We start from the raw sequence: 20,274 nt of genomic DNA on the forward strand, positions 1-20,274 counted from the left end.
TCTGTAGAGGCTGGATTGTGATGAGGAAGGCTTGTAATATCCCCCTTCTTGTGTGGATGCAATTAGTAGCCAGTCATCCAGATATAGGAACACCTAGATTCCCCGACATCTCAGGTGAACTGCTACTACTGTGAGGCATTTGAAGATCCTGGGAGTAGCTGAAAGGCCAAACGATAGTACCCCTGTATTGGTAAGGAGGAGAATCCACCTTAAAGCGAAAATAGCACCAACACGAGCATATGCCTCTCAGATTCAATGAGCACATCCAGTCCCTTTTCTGAACAAAAGGGAGAATGGTGCTGAGCGACTTCACTTTGAACTTTTACCGGTGCAAGTAGCTATTTGGGTGTTTCAAGCCTAGGATTGGCCTCATGCCTCCCATCTTCTTGGAATTAGGAAGAGTAAAAGCCCTGTTCCATATGTGAGGTTGGGACCAGATCTATGGCATGTTGCTGGAGAAGACGTGTACCTCCATGAGAAGCTGACGTAACTGTGCTAGATCCAGAGAGTTCTGAGATACGGAAGGGAAGGGAGTTGAGAAAATGTATATGGTATCCATACTGTACAATTTTGAAGACTCACTTCTCCATCTTGATTTGGCACCTTGCTCCAAGAAAGGATTGAATTCTGCCCCTTCTGGGTCGAGATTCTCTAGGACAGTAGAGATCACAATCTTGAAACAGATTTCAATTAGGTTTGTTGGGATCTTTTCGGCTGTCATCAGGTCTTCTGGCAAGATCTAGCTGGCAGCTGTTGGTGCTGTTGTCTGTGCAATTGTCAGGGTGGTAGCGATACTGGTGAAAAGACTGATAAGGACATCACTGATCATAAGGCCTCTTGTAGGAGAAAAAGGATCACCTGGACATAGTCTGTGGACTTGGTGCTGTGGACAAAGGGGTTTTTTTTGTAACTGTTTCTCCGAGTCTGTCCCTGAAAACATTATCCCCCAAGCAAGGGAGGTCTGCAAGCTCTTCATGAACATCTTCCTGGATGCAGCTGGCTCAAAGCCAGGCCATGTATTTTGCTCCTATGGAGGCCATGGATTTTCTTGCAGTAGAACCCAAGACAGAAAGTAAGAGACGGCAAATGGCTTTCTCTACGTCTAGCAGAGACTGTGCAGGGAAAAAGATTTGCCAGTTTCAGTGCGAATAAATGGTTTCAGTATACAATCATGGATACATTGGACCATGTAAACTGGTAATGAGTTATTTGGGCAGTTAACATGGAGCCAGGTCTGGATTTGTCAACAGGAATACTAGGCCTGGGCCTAGGGCAGCAAACACCTGGGGGGGGGGGAAAGCAGGCTGGCTGAAAGTTTGCTGCATTCCAGTTGTGTTGAATCTACCCAGCCCCTCCCCTCCCAGGTAGCATGCAGGGGATAAGCCTGGAGCAGACAGAGCAAAGAGGATCATTTTGGGCTGGTTAGGAGGGACTGAGTAAGGCATCACTGGGGGATGAAAGGAGATCAGCTCGGACACATATCTGTGTGTGAGAGAAGGGATTGTGCCGAGTGTGTGTGTGTGTACCAGACTGGGTGAGAGGTTAGAGAAGGGATACAAGGGAGAGCAGGAGAAGAGCACATGAGGGTCACCTGCCTCCTCTTCACGGCCCTACCGTGCCACATTACTTCAGTTCAGATCCTATCCCCAGTTCTAGGACCTTCTGATCCTTCTTCTCTCCCCCTGGAATCCATCCCAACCCCTCCTACAGCTACCTCCTCTTCCTTAATCCCAAAAGGTTCCCTCCCTCTTCCTCCTTTCCTAAATTCTGATCTCCTCTCACCTTTGCTCTTCCTCAGCTCCGGTCCCTCTTCCCTTTTCTTCTCTCCCCATCCCTGAGATTTCCTCTCGTTACTGATACGAGAGATCCCTTTTCCTCACCCAATAAAATGAAAATAAATTATACAGGTACAAGGAAGGTTTATAATGTAATATAAAAGATGTAAGTGCTTTAATGTATTGTAGGATTTTCACATTTTTTGCCAAAGAAGCTACTCTTGAACTGCAGCAAGAAACTCTGGGGCTGTGCCTTAGACCTTTCCCTGTCATCTTGTTCCCCTAACTGGGGAAGGGGTGGGAGTGACAGCAAATAAATCAGTCACTGCATGAAGCCCTGAAACACCTTCTTTGCAAAATTATCAAAGATTCTGTGGGCCTTTCCTGGAGTGGAGAAGAAGCCTAGTGGCTGCAAACCAGATAAGCCAGGGTTCAAATCCTGCTGCTGCTCCTTGTGTGACCTTGGGTAAGTTAATTTACCTTTGATTGCTTCAGGTACAAATACCTACCTATTGAAGTGCCAGAAAAAGCGGAATTTAAATAAAAAGAAGAACAAAGTCTCGTTTTCTTTGCTTTTTAAGCACAGACTCCATGACCACTGACTGGTGTGGAAGTTGCACACTGCTGCACCCTGTATTTGAAGTCTAGCTTTCTGGTTGTTGTAATGCCAGAAATGGGCGTTTACCACAATTTTATCTGTAGAGTATTCAATATGATATGTTGGAAGAGCTACTGGGTCCGATGGGATATCCAAAATTCAAAGTAGTGCCATGACCTTGACTCGAGGATCCTTATCCTTTTTGTACATTGACATTGAAAGCTTTGCTCAATATTTCAATGAACTCTGAGCAAGACAGATTTTCTGGAGGAGATATGAGGTCCAGCAGTTCTGAAGTGGATCAGAAGGGATTCCTGAAATCTCAGATGAACACATCAGTGAAGGCACACTTGGCCAGGACTGTGAAGATGAATATGATAATACAGGTAGGTTCGTCTTGATGTCTCAATGAGGAAATAGACTGGTGTGTAACTCCTGAACAAGATGACTGTTTCAACCGAAGATAAGGAACTGTGGCTCAGAGGCTACAAGGAGGCATGTATTGGAGGCAAAGTGAAGATCGAAGTTTGGGCGAGTGCTGTGGGAACAGAACAATGTAGTGGTGGAAAAGATCCGACTGATGCGTCTATGCACTGGTGGGTTGGGTACGTTAATGCATCATGGGTTGGTGCTTGCATTGATGCATTGTGCTTTAAGAAGCCAAGATTTGTCTGCGCTGTTAGTGCTAATGCACCGCGATGCTTATGCTTCACTGCATGGGGAGGCTCTGCCGAGTGGCGCCATTTTGATGTCAATGCATGGCAGCCATTTTCACGTAACCCAGCAGTTGCCATCTGGGCTGATAGGGAGGGTCTTGAGGAGCTTCAGCTCAACTCTGCATGGCAGAGACATCTGCACTCCAGGTTGATTATTTGCTGCAGCTTCTTCAGTATCAACATAGGCCCTCTATTTTTACTGCTCTAGATCGCCAAGACCGAGAGGACATCCAACTGCAAGCCTGGCGGCTTACCTGATCATGGTCTAGCCACAAGCAGAAATAACACGTTTTATTGTCCATCAGTTATGGATATTAGCTGGCAGCAAACAAAATCTTTTTCCCCTGAGATGATTTTAAGAGAAGAGAATGAGTAGCTGATACAGAAACTCTGTTCCCTCTCTATGGAAATCTCTCTTCTCTCTCTTTTTCTTTTGGTAGTACTGCTGATGCAGCGAGGCAACAACTGAAGAGAAAAAAAAAGGCAATAAAATGAAACAGACATAAAAAAGACTGAGGCAGCTCTTGAGGCAAAGTGGGAATTCCTGCACATACTCAGTAGAGCTCAAAGCTCTACTAGCTAGAAAGATAAATCTGTTTGGTGCCACCGGATGTTGTCATGGCTAATTCAGCCCGCTTATTGACAAAAAAAATGATGTAACTGGGCGAGAGGGACAGAGAGAGAAAACCACACAAGGCAAAAGGAAGTGAGAGTGGGAGCCAGTGCAAAGTTTCCTGCAGGCTGACCCCCCCCACCCCGCGATACTTACTGATTGGCCTTCTGAAGTTCTTTCTGTTTCTGCAGATTGATGTCCACGTACTTGAGTACTCTGCTCTCTGGAACCCACTCATCCCAGCTGCAAAGAACAACAGCCATCAGTACAGGAGCGTGCACAGACTTCGTCAGTCACAAATAAACATGCACAGCTGCTTCTCTCTCCTGCGCACACACTTGTGCTACTTTTCTTCAGACTTCTAGGGGTGGCAGCAATGCTGCAACGGACCGCACGAGCCATTGTCCATTTGTGGTGCCGCAGATTGCACTGAACTTGTTTCAAGTGCTGGCCAGGCACAGCAGCAGACCTGGGAGTAAGTTACTTAGTAATATTTTCCTTTTTTTCTTCTATTTTAATCATTATGTATATTATTTTGGCAACACACGTAAAACTGTCTTGCAAATAAAGTCATCTGAATCCAAAACTGCTTGCACAGACAAGAATATTCAATCGCACAGAGGAAAACCCCTCTCCCACTCCTTGTTGTGAGCTCTCTCTAACATTAGGGTTGTAATTTGGTCTGAAAAATTGCTGGGATTTCAGCAGTTAAGCCAAACGTAGGAGATAAGATTTGCTATACTGGGTCAGACCAAAGGTCCATCAAGCCCAGTATCCTGATTCCAACAGTGACCAATCCAGGTCACAAGTACTTGGCAGGATTTCAAAAATTCCACAAGTCCACCTTAATAATGGTTTATGGGCTTTTCTTTGAAGAATTTGCCCAAACCTTTTTTAAACCCAGAACGCTAACAGCATTACCATATCCTCTTGGCGACAAATTCCACAGTTTTATTATGTGTTAAGAAATATTACCTGGTAACTCCATTGTGTTTTCCCTACTCTTTGTACTTTCTGAAAGAGCAAACAACTGATCCACTTTACTCATGATTTTATAGACCTCATCATATCTCCTCAGCTGTCTCTTCTCCAAACTGAATTATTCCCTCCATTTTATCATTTTGGTTGCCCTTCTCTCTACCTTTTTAAGATGCAGTGGCCAGAATTGCACACAACATCCTCTGGAATCTTTTTTAAAAGCTGACATTACATTGGCCACCCTCTAATGTTCAGATACTGTAGCTGATTTTAATGATAGTTTACAGATTACTAATAGCAGATGTGCAATTTCATTTTTCAGTGCTTTCAGCACTCTGGGATGTATACCATCTGGTACAGGTGGTTTGCCCTATTACATCTTACAGGTTCACTGAGATTTGTTTTAGTTCCTTTAAATATCACTTCTGTATAGGTACCTGCCTTAAATCTTCTTCAGTAAAGACCAAAACAAAGAATTCATTTAATCTATCTATGGCCTTGGTCCTCCCTTAGTGCCTCTTATGTCTTGATCTTCTAATGATCCAAGTGACTCCCTCGCAAGCTTTTTGCTTCAAACGTACCTGAAAAAGTTGTTATAAAATTTTTCTTCCAAGGCAAGCTTTTCAAATTCTGTCTTTGCCTTCTTTCTCAATGCTTTGAATCTGATTTGCCAGTGTTTATGCTGTTTCCTGTTTTATTCATTCAGATTCTTTTTCCACTTTTTGAAAGATTTTTTTTGGCTAGAATAGAGAAATTACTTACCTGATAATTTTGTTTTTCTTAGTGTAGACAGATGGACTCAGGACCAATGGGGTTATGTGCTCCCCTGCTAGCAGATGGAGAAGGAGTCAGGTTTCAAAGCTGACGTCACCCTAGATATACCCCTGCAGTGACCTCAGCCATTCAGTATTCTCTTCAAAAGCCATTGCGGACATACTATTGAAAAACTTGATTAAAACTGGTGACCGTAACTGTACTCAAACATAAGCGCTGAATTCCAGAAATATTTCAGATGCCCAGATCTAGGGATAGGGTAATGGCTTACCCGGAACCTCTTTGGGATCAAGATTCATGTGTGATTCCTTGGCACTGTTCATGGGCAGCCACGGGCAGGATGCTGAATCCATCCGTCTACACTAAGGAAAACAAAATTATCAGGTAAATAATTTCTCATTTCCTAGCGTGTAGCAAATGGACTCAGGACCAATGGGATGTACAAAAGCTACTCCCGAACGGGGCGGGAGGCTGCCCGTGGTCCGGTTAGCGCTGCCCTCGCAAAGGCTGCATCTTCTCGGGCTTGGATGTCCAGGTGACAGAACCTGAAGAAGGTGTGCAAGGAAGACCACGTTGCTGCTCAGCAGATATCGACAGGAGACGGTAGCTTAACTTCTGCCCAGTATACTACCTGGGCTCTAGTGGACTGAGCTTTAACCTGAAGGGGTAAAGGCTTCCTTGCCTCTACATAACTTTGACCCAGCGAGCTATGGTAGCTTGCAAAGCTGCTTAGCCTTGTTTCCTTCCAACGTGAAGAACAAACAAGTGGTCTGTCTTGCGCACTGGTTCTGTACATTCTAGATACCGTACTAAGCCTACTAAGTGGCGTAGGAGGTAGTAGTCTTCCGAGTCCTTGCATCTATCTAGGGACGGTAAGGAAATGGACTGGTTCAGGTGAAACTCTGAGACTACCTTTGGCAAGAAGGAAGGGATGGTGCAAAGCTGCAATGTTACTGGAGTCAACTGGAGGAATTGCTCCAGACATGACAGCGCCTGTAGTTCAGAGATGCGACAAGCCAAGCATATCGCCACCAAGAATACAGTCTTCAGCGTTAACAGGCATAGACACAGAGCGTGCAGAGGCCGAAAGGAAGGCCCTGCTAAGAATCTTGGTCATCCAAGGGGGGACCCCGCGTTCCTCGCACTAGGCCTCAAATATTCTCCAGATCCGTACGACGCCAAGGACGTCAAGAACTTCTGCGTGCAGAGTAAGGTGGCAATTACAGCCGCCGAATATCCACGCTTCGTCAGGCAAACCCTCTCAAGGGCCAGACCGTGAGACAAAATAGAGTTGGGTCCTAGTGAAGAATCGGACCTTGTTGAGGAAGGTCCCTGTGCAGAGAGAGGCATAGGGGAGCCTCCACAAGAAACCTCCACGTCTGCAAACCACAGGCATCTGGGCCAATCCAGGGCCACTAGACTGACCACTCCTCTGTTGCGATCTTGCAAATGACCTTGCCCAGCAGAGGCCAGAGAGGGAAGGTGTACAGGAAGTCCTCCTCTGGCCAGGTCTGGACAAGGGCATCGATCCCTTGGGAGCGCTGATCTCTTCTGCGACTGAAGAATCGGGGGGGGGGGGGGGGGTCCTTCGCATTGTGAGATGTGGCCAGTAGGTCAATGGATGGAAAGCCCCAGCGATCTACTAGAAGCTGGAAGGCTCTGGTCGACCACGCCGATTCCCCTGGATCCAGACTCTCCCTGCTGAGAAAGTCTGTCTTTTCCCACGATGTGGGAGGCAGAGATCCCTTGTAGATTTAACTCCGCCCATTCTATAAGGGGGTTCTATCTCCAGAGACACTTGGTGGCTTTTGGTTCCTCTCTGGCGGCTGATGTAGGCTATCATTGTTGCGCTGTCCGACATCACGTGGACCTCTTGTCCCTGGAGCCTATGGCTGAATTGCAAACACGCTAATCTTACAGCTCGGACTTCCAGGCGGTTTATGTTCCAACATGCCTCTTCCTTGGTCCATCGCTCCTGGGTTGTCAATTCCTGATAGTGGGCTCCCCACCCTCGGAGGCTCACGTCTGTCGTGATGACTAGCCAGTTCGGTGGGGACAGGCTTAGACCCTTGCTTAGATGCACTTCCTGTAGCCACCACTGGAGCAGAGAACATACTTCCATCAGTAGGTGGAAGTGAATTGAGTAGTCTTGAGACCGTGGGTTCCAGCATGACAGCATTGGAGTGGCCGCATGTGTGCCCTTGCCCACAGTACTACCTCCAGGGTTGTCTCCATCAGGACCTAGAGATAGCTCCATACCCTAGGGCACATTGTGTTTGCTGACCGACACTTCGCATATCAGTTTCTTTATCCTCGAGGGAGGGAGGAAAACCTTGGCCTGCTTGGTGTCGAACCGGACTCCCAGGTACTCTAGGAGGGCTTGAGACTGCTCTTGTCAACGTTCACAACCTAACCGAGTTCCTAAAGCAGGGACCTGACCCTGCTGGTCACCTGGAGGCTTTCTTCCAACAACTTCACCCAGATCAGCTGGTCTAAATAAGGGTGCACCAGGATCCCTTCTTTCCTTAGTGCTGCCACTACGATCACCATAATTTTGGAGAATGTTCTGGGGTTTGTTCCCAGGCCGAAGGGCAACACCTGGAACTGATAATGGCTGCCCAGTACCGTAAAGCATAAGAAACGCTGATAGTCTTGATGGATTGGGATATGAAGGCCTCAGAGGCCCAGGGATGGTAAGAACTCTCCCGGTTGTACAATCCATCATGATGGAGCGAAGAGTTTCCTTGCGGAAGTCAATTACCTACAGATGACTGACGCTCTTGAGATCCAGGATGGGGCGAAATGAACCCTCTTTCTTGGGTACTATGAAATAGATGGAATAACTCCCCGTATTTTCCTGGGGTGTAGGTACCGGGGTCATAGCCCTCAAACTGAGGAGCTTTAATCAACGTGGATTCCACTGCCAGTTTTTTGTGCTGCGAATGGAAAGGATGATATTATGAACATGTCCCAAGGGATGCTGTGAAATTCTAGAGCATATGATGTCCAGTACCCATTTGCCCGACGTGATCTCAACCTACCTTTGATAGAAGAGGGATAGTCTGCCCCCTATCTCCTTGTCCCGTGGATGGGTTGGCCAAAGTTCATTGGGAAGTTTGGGTCAAACCTGAGCCCGAACCAGTTCCTCTTTTTGGTTGTTGGCTCTGAAAGGACCAACACCTTCCCGAGGGCCGAGATGTCTAAAGTGACTAGTTTCTGTAGGGCTGGAAGCGCTGGCTCGACCCCTTATGGGTGAGGGGCGCTGTGACCTCTTTTTCTTATCTTCCGATAGCTGAGGCACTGGAGATTGACCCCACTAACTGGCTAGCTTTTCCAATTTGCTTCCAAATAGAAAGTATCCCATAAAGGGCATCTTTGTGAGGTTTGCCTTAGAGGTCATGTTTGCTGAGCAATTTCGTAGCCATAGCTATCTTATTTGTTTTATATACTGTCAATCTGGAACAATCTCGACGGTGTACACTCTATTATATAGTAAACACTATATAAGAACATAATAAAACTCAATAATACAATAAAAGCATAAAATAATGTAAGACCAACATAATACAAAACAATCAAAATAACAAAATTAAGCAAGATGTAACAGCTTTAAAACTGAGGCTACTCCTCTGGCCAAGGTACGCACTAGGTCAGAGCTTGCATCCGCTAGGAAGGTCGCAGTGGGCTCCAGCGCCTCTCTGGGATGCGCCCCTGAGCTATCTGCCTCTCTTGAGAAAAACAGACATGAACGAGCCACCAGGGAACAACAGGAAGTGATCTGCAGTGTCATTGCTGTCATGTCAAAGGCTTGCTAAAGGATGGACTCCAACTGCCTATCATGTGCATCCTTCAAGGCCGCTCCTCCCTCTACTGGGATAGTTGTTCGCGTCAAGACTGAGCAGACCAGGGGATCCATTTTTGGGAAATGCAGGCGTTCTTTGGCCACCAGGTCCAGAGGGTACAAGGCCTCCAAGGCCTGACCTTTAAAACTGGCTTCCGGGGTGTCCCACTCCAGGTCAATCAACTCTTAGATGACTTCCAGCATCGGAAAATAGCAAGATGCTTTCCTTAGAGACACCAGGATGGGATTCCTCTTTGACATAGGGTCCGTGCTGGGAATTCCCAGAGTCTTCAGGGTCTGGGAGACCAGGGCCGGTAATTCATCTCTGTGGAAAAACTGTATCATAGTCCGGTATGGCTTCAGGCCTGGAGAGATTTCCACGTCCTACGAGCCTTCATCCCCATAGTCGTCCGTGGTGTCAAGAGTCCCTACCAGGGATACCCTTGGTGAGGCGAGGCATGTCCCAAGGCATGCTGATAGGGTTTGGAAGACGAGTCCTTCCCAGCTGGGGCTCAGACCGGGCAGAAGCAGCAGCTGACTGCGCCCGAACAAAGGCTTGAAGGCCCTGAAAGAATTCCACCCAAGAAAAAGGTCGCTGGGTCCATACTCAGCCCAGGAGGAACTGGGGTAGGGGCTGCTGAACTGCCCTCTCCCAGGGAGGAAGAAGCCCCGGGATTGCTCAGATCCGGGCTGCTACTAGATAAGGTCGTGGCCGACCCGTCCTCCGACTGGGAGGGACCAGGCTTGGAGAAGTTCCGAGTCCAGCCCTCCTTGGGCTTCCTCACAGTGCTGACACAGGAAGGATTCAAGGTCAGACTGTGCAGCCCTAATATGGCAGGCAGCACAAAGGGAGTGTCGCTTGTGCTATTTTGTTGCTGGAGCCATAGTTAACTGTAGTTGTGCATTCATTCGGTAAGTGCCTGAGCTCAAGTGTGCACAAATCTGCCCTGACGCGCTTAAGTATAAGCGTCCGGGTTTTCCGCGAATGTCTGCATGCAGTTATGTACATAGGTGTGCGCGTACTTATGCTCACAACAGGACTGGCCCACGCCGCGCATACCGACGGTCAATGGGGGAAAATGGCTCCACACCAAACAGCGAGCAAGATGGTACCGCCGTGGCCTGTCTTGTGGAGAGGCCACCGAGTCCGAAGTGGGGCCTAGCCCATCGGGGGGGGGGGGGGGCTGCTCAGCCCGCTCAAAAACCCCCTTCCCTTGCCCTAACGGGATTGGTAACATCAATCGGAGGAAAAACTTCCAAAGCCTTTCCATGTCTCTGAATCGGAGTTCTTTACTTACCTGGGCTCAGCACTTACCAGCTGAGTACAGACGGTCTCTGGCTGCGGGGGGGGGGGGGGGGGCGGCATAGGCCGTCATCGCCACACTCGGCTTCTAGGACCCACTGCCTTTCAGCTCCTTCAGCAGCAAAGTCCACACCGGGAGCCGGTGTGGACTTTGATTTCCCAGATTTAAGGGATCTGGGAAATCACCTCAGGAATTCTCAAACTGGGGGAGGGACCTTAAGGTATCACCGCATGAGAACAGGGCTCAATCTTTCTCCAATTTAAAGGTAAAATTTCCTCTTCTAAAAAGTACTGTGTTCCCGATAGGGAAGGCACAATCCACGTCTGCTAGGAGACAGAGAGATACTGAATGGCTGAGGTCACTGCAGGGGGGTATCTAGGGTGACTTCAGCTTTGAAACCTGACTCCGTCTCCATCTGCTGGCAGGGGAGCACATAACCCATTGGTGCTGAGCCCATCAGGCTACACACTAGGAAACAGCCTCTCTCACCTCACCTTTTAACCATGTCAGTAGTTGTTTGACCTTCCTTCCACCTTTTTCGGTATTTTTAAACAACATCCATGCCTAATGCAAACTCTTTACCTTTGCAATTGCTCCTTTCAATTCTTCCTAACCATTTTCCTCATTTATCAGTCTCCCTTTTGAAAGTGAAATGTTATCAAAGTCTAATGTGATCATGCCATGATTACTATTGCCAAGTGGCTTCAAGACTGTAACCTCTTGCAGCAAACCCTGCTTTTCATTAAAGATTAGGTGTAAAATCGCTCCCCCTCTTGTACCAGCTGCTCCATGAAGCAGTCATTTACTTCATCTAGAAACTTTACCTCCTTTAGCAACATCTACCCAGTCAGTACTGGGGTAATTTAAATCTCCCGTTATGATTGTTTTGCGATGTTGCATAACAGTTTGCAAGCAGTGTGGGAGTGTTTGCCTTACTGCGATAATGTCATTTACAATTTAATTCATTTTCTGCTGCTCCCCAGACAAAGCTATCTGAAGCGGTGTACAACAATAAGAGTCATTACATCTTCAGCAGAGACTACATGAAACAACAAAACCCAACCAGCAGTCAAACAAGCATTTACTAAAACAGAAAGTTCTGGATCAGGTCAGCCCATCAGTCCTATACCAATACCCAAAAGAAACAGATCCTCTCCCCAGATCATTTCAAGCACACTCTCTCCCCCTGTCTATGGCAGAAAAGCTTTTCACTGCCAAGAATTCACCATGGAAATGGATTTTGGCATTTCCTATATGCACACTGGTGGTGTTGTGCTACTTACAGAAAAACTTAGGAAGTACCTTTCTCAAATCTTAATGTATGACTTGGGAGAGCTGGACTGCATCCCTAAAGCAACCTCAAAGCAAAGGCCCTGCAGAAGGTCACCTGTATATGCAGAGACGCTACTGTGCTCACAGACAGTGGGTTTTCTCCAATGCAGCACTCGGTCCTTTTCACTGCTCTTGGATTTTAAGTGCAGTGAAAATGTGCTTCCTTGAATCTCTCCTGATTTCGTATGTAGGAAACCGTGTGGGATCCCTGGTATATGAGTAGGCTGGGTGTCATTAGAAAACGTGACATTAAGGAAAGGTAAGAATCTGTGGGAGCAGTGACTCACTCAAGGGCTCCTGCACAGTGCCGCGGCTCTGACTGTAACAATGCCCAGTGCCTCTCCTCTTAATCCTGGCCGGAAATCCTCACACTGAGCCCTGGCGTCTTCTGCGATTGGGATACCTTTTAAAGGACCAACAAAAAAGACGTTGTAGTACATGAGTTTGAGACCACACGGTCCCTTCATCTGAGCACACCACAAATGCTGCCTGAACACACTGCAAAGCTGCCTGAAGATACTACAAAGCATTCGTTAAGCTTAGGGAGTCTCATGTCAATTCTGCCTTTAGGGTAGGGACTTGAGTGGTCTCAAAAGCTGACAGACAACTTTTTGTTGGTCCTTTAGAAAGTATCACAGGCCATGAAAACTCCAATTTTCCTCACGACTAATCTATTAGTACTGCAAAAATGAACTCCGGCTAAATGTGCTTGTCCTGTCTGTAATCTCCTCCTCTGTCCATTCACCACTTGTTCACTAATCAGTCCCATAAATTCAGGTCTTAGCCCCCAAACGCACACAAATACTCACTTTTTATTCCACCCACTGTAATGGATGAAGTATTTCACTTGCTTGTCCTTTATGGCAACCTTCACACACTGGAAAGAGAAGTATGGAAACATTTCAGAGAGCAGAACAAGCAGGAGAAAAGGCGAGAAAGCACTGCCAAATCATGGCTATTACAGATTTATGTGACCATAACTTAAGTACCAGGCTGGGTCAGACCAAGTCCAGCAAGACGTCTCCACCCGGGCTCACTCCAGGTCACTGGGAAATACCAAGCAGATCCTAATGGGCAATGCTCCCACCTGCCTAATACCCTTAGAGCCTGTCCTGCAAAACCCCACCAGAATCAGTCTTGTCTGACAAATGCCCTCACTGCTTAATTTCTCTGGTGCACCAAATCTTGATAAATGCAAATGGCAATGCAGCAGCTCTTAAAGTCTTTGTTCCACAGACGGTAAATGAACCTGATCAGACGCACTCACTCAGCACTGTGATGCAGTCTTATAAGTCTAGAAAGAGGCCACGTACTAACGCAGGTGCAGAGGGCAGCCCAGGCACATGAGCTTTCCTGCCTTCAGGCCGGCACATCAAAGGATACGTACTGAAGCCCCCAAACAAAGAACAATCCCTGCCAGCACAGAAAAGTACCAAAGGGTCAGACCTGCACCCCGAGGTGGTGGGGAGACGCAGGTTACAAAGCACTGTGATACAGTGATTATCCTCCCACTCACACAATTAAAGGAGCCAAAGAGAAAATGATACCTTTGCTTCATAAAGAAGAGGTCCGTGGAAACACAGCACACGCTCACCTGCAAGAAAAGATAAAAGGGGCTTTTGGTTAATCAACTGTTGAGCAACAAGGAAGCACAAATACTGCATCTTCCTGAACACCTAAGGCAGATAAGAGGATCCAAGACAGCATTTTCAAGGCGGCTGGCACTGGGGACACAAAGGTAAGGGCTAGGTGGCAATTTCTTTTCTAATTTTGTAGAGCATTAGCATCTGCTAGTGACCTTCACTACCCCAATGACAACTGGCAAATTCCTGCAGCATAGGCAAAGGGTGAGCCGGGCTATAGAATGGCTTCCAAGACACCAATGACACACTCCATAGCATAAGCAAAGATACCACAACACAGAGAGAGCATGAGCTGGCCTAGAGAACGGTCACTGAGACATAACATAAGCAGAGTATGCCCAGGGTGAGCCAGGCTATAGAATGGCTTCCAAGACACCAATGACACACTCCATAGCATAAGCAAAGATACCACAACACAGAGAGAGCATGAGCTGGCCTAGAGAACGGTCACTGAGACATAACATAAGCAGAGTATGCCCAGGGTGAGCCGGGCTATAGAATGGCTTCCAAGACACCAATGACACACTCCATAGCATAAGCAAAGATACCACAACACAGAGAGAGCATGAGCTGGCCTAGAGAACGGTCACTGAGACATAACATAAGCAGAGTATGCCCAGGGTGAGCCGGGCTATAGAATGGCTTCCAAGACACCAATGACACACTCCATAGCATAAGCAAAGATACCACAACACAGAGAGAGCATGAGCTGGCCTAGAGAATGGTCACTGAGACATAACATAAGCAGAGCATGCCAGCTGGCCATGAAAGCTGAGACATACTCCAATGACACAGGCAGAAAGTGAAGCTGACCCTTCAGCAGAGGACTCAGTCTGGAAGCAAGATCCTATGGAATCATCCTAATCCTGCCTGGAAATATTATTTCCAATCACCACCCAGCCCCCAAAAAATCTGGCAGTGCTTCTCACTAGCATCATTCTGCATTCGACCTCCATTATCAACAGATTGGATGACTCAGTGGCAGTTTTGAGGGCAGCATCTTTGATTCCATTCCTCAGGGTTGCAAGACTGCAGAGGAAGTGACACAGTCATTAACAGCAATGCCTGCTGGCTAGGTGTAGGGTATGCATGCCAAGTTATGGAGGGAGTGTCCTGTGGTAAGTGGGATAAACAGGAGGGAGGGGTAAAGAAACATGGATAACACAGAGTAGCTGCAAATGAAAGGTCATGATGCCAGCCCCAGTATGGTCTGGTTTTGAAGGAGCTGGAAGTCCAAAAGGAAATTAACGAGGAGGAGGAAGTTACTAGGCCAAAACAATGCCATACTCCTCCTCCCCACATGAACAGAACCCAACAGGACATAACTAAAATGCTGCTGGATGCCCTGCCAGACAGGAGCCAAGTAATTCTCTCAGCTCAACTATTTTCCATATAATTAATTCTCAGCACAAGATATACCCCAGAAATGAAATGCTCTGCAGTCTCCTAGAAAGGCTAAAAATTCAGGTGAATATCAAATTTCATGTTCAGAATATGTGGCGCATGGATTTACCCCACTCCCAAAGGCTTCTACCTGTATAAATACAGCAGGATAAGCAGGAAATTACAACTGAACAAAGAAAGAGTGAGACTGCCCCAGGTCCAGTTCAGGGATTCATTTTAAGCAATTTCCCACTATATGAATTGTAATTCACGTCCTCATGGAGGTCATTAGAGCAGACTAGTAAAATTGTTCTTACTTGAATTCGCTGCTGGAGACAGAGGGCACATCTCCTTCATGACCTCAATCTTGGCCATAAAGGGGGGTGGTCGTAGGCCCTACCTTCAAAGTTGAATAAAGACCCCCATTCCAACGCCCACTTTTTTTTTTTTACTATTTCTCTCCCCCTTTTTAATAGAGGTTATTCCCCCTCACAGGGGAGGGTGAAGAGGAGAGAAAAGAAGAAGAGAGAAAGCTGGATTACTTTGGACATCTTTGCTTGTGGCTCCTGTGATCTCGGGTGGGGCCTGGACTGGTCTAAGCAGGACTCAAAGGAAAGAAAATAATCAAATAAGAACAAATTTGACCTTCCTTTTCCCTCCTGCTAGACCAATCCGTCCACTTGGAAAATACAAACGCTACTCCTACGCTGGGTGGGAGGAAGCAGGGCTGCCTTCAGGTGGTCTCCCCAAGCTAAATCTACAGGGCCGCCCTCAGAGTATGGGCATGGAGTGCCACTGGTGCTTGTCTACCATTGAGTGTGTAGGCTGAAGAGAATTTCTTTAATCCATCAGGTTAACGTGTCCTTGGAGGCTACCTCTCCCTTTTGTGGTCCCCCGAGCAGCATGAACAACCTGTCAGTATCTTAACAGTATCATACGGGCTGCCGTCCTTCCCTTTACATTCCTCCCTCCTGAATGCTGGCAGCAACACTGCCTGATTCACGTGGAAGGGAGACTACCTTCAGGAGGAATGAGACTACCAGTCGAAAGGTGACTGAATGTGGAGAAATGACCAAGTAGGACGCTGAATATGAGAGCCTGCAATTCTAAAATGCATCTGGTGGAGCAGATTGCTATCAAAAAGGTAGTTTTTAAATGCCAGATCCTCAATGGCTGCTTGCTTCAAAAGGCTGCTCCTACTAGTGCTCTAAGGACCAAATCAAGATCCCACTGAAGATACTTGTATACATTTCACCCCTTTTAAAAATCATATCACATCCGAATGTACAGCTAGCTACTTAATGTGGCCCCATAGCAGGAAATGGCTGCCACTATAGCAGGGAGTTCTCCCACTCCTCCACGCACAAACAACCCTTTCCGTTCCCCCAGTGAGGAACCCCCCCTATCCTATTTACTATCCCAGTGGGGCGCTCCCCACACAACCTCCTCCTCGGCAGCGGGTGCCCTAACCTGCTGACAGCCACCTCTCCTGGGCACCCGCTGCCAAGGAGGTAACAGGGGCGCACAATTCCCCCAGCACTTCCTTTTTACTGTGGAAGACAATTTACATAATGCATCGGGAGCCCCGGAGAGGTAGATCGCACACGTTAGGAGAGCGAGCGCTCAATCATGAGTGCCCGTTTTCCATGCACTGATACTGCATCAACCTGCTTGAGTTTGGAGGTTTCTGTGGCTGAAGGGAATATTCATTTCATTGATAAATCAACCTATTAAAAAACCCCAAATTGTGTCAATATATAATACAAAAATTCTCAAAAACACTAGTGCTCACTGGAAAGCTCTTATCACTATTTTGAAATATTGTAATTTCTATTTTTTACTGCACTATTAATTGCATTCTCAAAACTATTTACATACACAGGAAACATTTTCCTTGACCACCGGCACACTTTCTTTTTTTTTTTTTTTTTTTTTTTTTAAACATTCTCCTTTTTCTGTTCCTCCGACTTAATATATCACCATGATAAGTCCATGATGGTCTCCTCAAAACACTTTCTTGCAGCAGGCATTGATTTTTGAGGGTAAAAACATGCACGTTGGATGCAAACATTTTTTTGTTTGCATTGGTGGGAAACAGCTAATAGCCTCATCAACATGAATTTACATGTGATGAGCACTATCACCTCCGTGTTCTATTGACCGCATGTTTAGGATGCTCTAACCCCTGGTTTGCATTGGGGGTTATGGGCATACGTCTAATCATGTGTTAAGCCACGCACTGGTATTGAATCAGCCTGAAGAAAAGCTGCTCTGGAATTTGTTGCCAGAGGATGTGGTTAGTGCAGTTAGTGCAGCCGGGTTCAAAAAAGGTTTGGATAAGTTCTTGGAGGAGAAGTCCATTACCTGCTATTAATCAAGTTTTCTTAGGGAATAGCCACTGCTATTACTGGCATCAGTACTATGGGATCTTCTTAGTGTTTGGGTAATTGCCAGGTTCTTGTGGCCTGGTTTTGGCCTCTGTTGGAAACAGGATGCTGGGCTTGATGGATCCTTGGTCCGACCCAGCATGGCAATTTCTTATGTTTGTGCAAAACAGACTCTGCAATCAGTCAGAAACTTCCAGCTGGACAATGAACTATTTATTTTAGCTGCAACAATTATTCTCTTAACATCTGAGCTCTTAAGCAGAAAAAACTATAAAAGCTTCTTAAAATGGAAGCTTCTGTTGAGTATTATGCTATCGGCCTCATTACCTCAAGCAGTTCCCAACTGTGGCTAAATCTCAGAGCCCCTGAAGCGAGCACATACTACTGCTGGACGCAAAGACTCCAAGGAGCATCTCCTGTAGTGTGCATACGTTTTACAGCTCCTGGTATAGGATACAGGACACTGCTGGATGCCCAGTGATATGAATAAATCTCAAAGATGTTTGGGAAGGGTAAGTCATGCTGCAGCCACAAGGCCTTGGTAAAGAGCAGCTCTTACAGGGTAGAAAAATTCACTGAGCTTTTGGAAGAAAATATTTTAAAAAGCCATATTCTCCCCCCCCCCCAAATACTCTATACAATATCGTAGAGATATGGATTCCAGATTTAAGTCAGCTATCAAGTGCAACTAATCTTTTTAATACTGTCAGTGTACTGCGCCCATGCTCCCTACCCCATCCCAATTATCCAGAGAACCTTGCTTGACAGTCCAGTTCTTTTTTAGTAATGTTGATTTACTGAACAAGATTCCTTGCATAAAGTTAATTAATAACTTTACCAACTTAATAATATTGCTAAATTTGTAACTTGGATCAGAATCGCTTGGGTAAGTGGATCCTTTCTATAAAGGTACAGAAAAGGAATACTCCAGAGTCAACACAACAGGTTAATTTAAGGTAAAAGGTACATTCGTTCAATGCAGATTACAGGGATGCAGCCGTGAGCTTGCAGATTTCCTGTCTTTTGAGGCCTGAGTTCATCAGCCTGATGCTCTGAGGCCTGGAAGGGGAAAGGGGCTGAAGAGCAGTGAACTCACCGCGATAGGAACAATCGGACTGGAAGGGGTTTAGCTTATTTTGATGTGAGGCATTTTCCTTGCAATGTTCCCTGCAACCTCAGCTGTCTGTCTCACGGTAAGATGCGGTGAGCGGAACTTATCGGTGCAGCACGGCTCAGGCTTAGCAGGACTATAGAAACGGGGGGGGGGCTGCAATGCCGGGGGGGGGGGGGGGGGGCTGGAAGAAGGGGAGAGCGATGGGAGAGTAGGGGAGAGCGTGATGGGAGGGAAGGGGTGTGGCCCCAACGCTGCCCTGAGGTGCAAGCTCTAGAGAGCGTGCTGCTCACCAGCAGGACCACTTCCCGGGCCGATCCCTGCTCCTCGGCTTCCACCACACTTACCCTCTTGAAACTTAGGCCTGGGCTCGGGCTTCGGCGCCATTTATACCGAGCTCTGCGCCGCGGCTGCCGCCAACCGACTCCGCATTCTACCCTGCCGCCGCGACGCAACGCCACGAACGTGCTACGTCATGCCGCAGCCCTACCCTGCTTTCCCAAAGCCACCCTTTCGCTAGCTGGTATGCCGCCGTGATGCAACGTCATAAACGTGCCTACGTCATAAACCCTCTCGCTTCGCTTTCAGCAAGCTGCTGGGAACGCGCTACGTCAGCTCGAAACCGCCCCGCCCTTTCGGTACCACTGTGACTCAGTGCGCGTGCGCAGGTACCCTCCTACAGCTGCATGCTGGGAAACATGGTCTCTAGCCGGAGAATGTGAGTCTATCCCGAATTACACAGATGAAGAATTTTTATGAAGAAAATTGTTAGGACTTTTATTTAACAGTGTTGCGTGCAAACACATTGTGCCCACATAAACTTCAGTTTTAGGCGCAGAGGACTCTGGGGGCTATCTTTTCATCCTACATGAGAGGGTGCATGGATTGGGCCCTCTTTATAGCTTATGGCCTTTTAGCGTTTACCCGGTGGCTCGAGCTGACCGTCTGTCCTTCCGTTCCGAGGTGCAGTCACTTTAATTGCGATGGCTGACCAGGCCCTGAAATCCCAGAACAGCTTCTGTGTTACTACAGCAGTGGGAGTGAAAGCTCTGGAACATTCCTGGTGTTTCATGTTATTTGTGTAGGAGGAGTGCAGTAAATTTACCGGATGAATCCCTTTTGCTCACTCTTACATAATCCCTCCGAGTCTATCCATGGTGCAGACCACACCACTCAGGAAAAGGATCTAGGTGTCAACGTTGAAAATACATTGAAATCTGCTCAGTGTGCAGCAGCAGCCAAGAAAGCAAATAGAATGCAGGGATTATTAGGAAAGGACTGGAGAATAAAACATAGAATATCATAATCCCTCTGTGTCACTCCATGGTGCAACCTCATCTTGAGTATTGTGTGCAGTTCTGGTCACCGCATCTCAAAAAACATATAGCAGAATTACAAAAGGTACAAAGAAGGGAGACCAAAGTGAAGTAATCAAATTTGCAGATGATACAAAATTGTTCAGAGTAGTTAAATCACAAGCGGATTGTGATAAATTGCAGGAAGACCTTGTGAGACTGGAAAATTGGGCATCCAAATGGCAGATGAAATTTAATGTGGATAAGTGCAAGGTGATGCATATAGGGAAAAATAACCCATGCTATAGTTACACAATGTTAGATTCCATATTAGGTGTTACAACCCAAGAAAGAGATCTAGGTGTCATAGTGGATAACACATTGAAATCGTCGGTTCAGTGTGCTGCAGCAGTCAAAAAAGCAAACAGAATGTTGGGAATTATTAGAAAAGGAATGGTGAATAAAACGGAAAATGTCATAATGCCTCTGTATCGCTCCATGGTGAGACCGCACCTTGACTACTG

The 20,274-nt window shown here is 46.8% G+C and overlaps 1 protein-coding gene across 3 annotated transcripts in view; it reads right to left on the reverse strand.

Moving 5' to 3' along the window:
- Positions 1-18,985, reverse strand: part of MORF4L1 (mortality factor 4 like 1) — a 38,471-nt gene extending 19,486 nt beyond the window's left edge. The window contains exons 1-5 of one of the 3 annotated variants that reach the window (XM_029574340.1): positions 18,803-18,820; positions 13,479-13,525; positions 12,741-12,808; positions 12,219-12,334; positions 3,859-3,945 (exon numbers count right to left, since the gene is read on the reverse strand). Coding sequence is in view for 2 of the 3 variants with exons in the window: in XM_029574338.1 (XP_029430198.1) it covers positions 3,859-3,945; positions 12,741-12,808; positions 13,479-13,525; positions 18,803-18,842 (242 nt within the window). In the remaining variant the exon portion in view is untranslated. Of the gene's footprint in view, positions 1-3,858; positions 3,946-12,218; positions 12,335-12,740; positions 12,809-13,478; positions 13,526-18,802 lie in introns of all 3 variants that reach the window. The other 2 variants (XM_029574338.1, XM_029574337.1) reach the window with 2 other exon arrangements.
- Positions 18,986-20,274: the final 1,289 nt, after the last annotated feature.

This window comes from Rhinatrema bivittatum, chromosome 13, assembly GCF_901001135.1.
Source record: "Rhinatrema bivittatum chromosome 13, aRhiBiv1.1, whole genome shotgun sequence".
In the NCBI taxonomy this organism is placed as follows: domain Eukaryota; kingdom Metazoa; phylum Chordata; class Amphibia; order Gymnophiona; family Rhinatrematidae; genus Rhinatrema; species Rhinatrema bivittatum.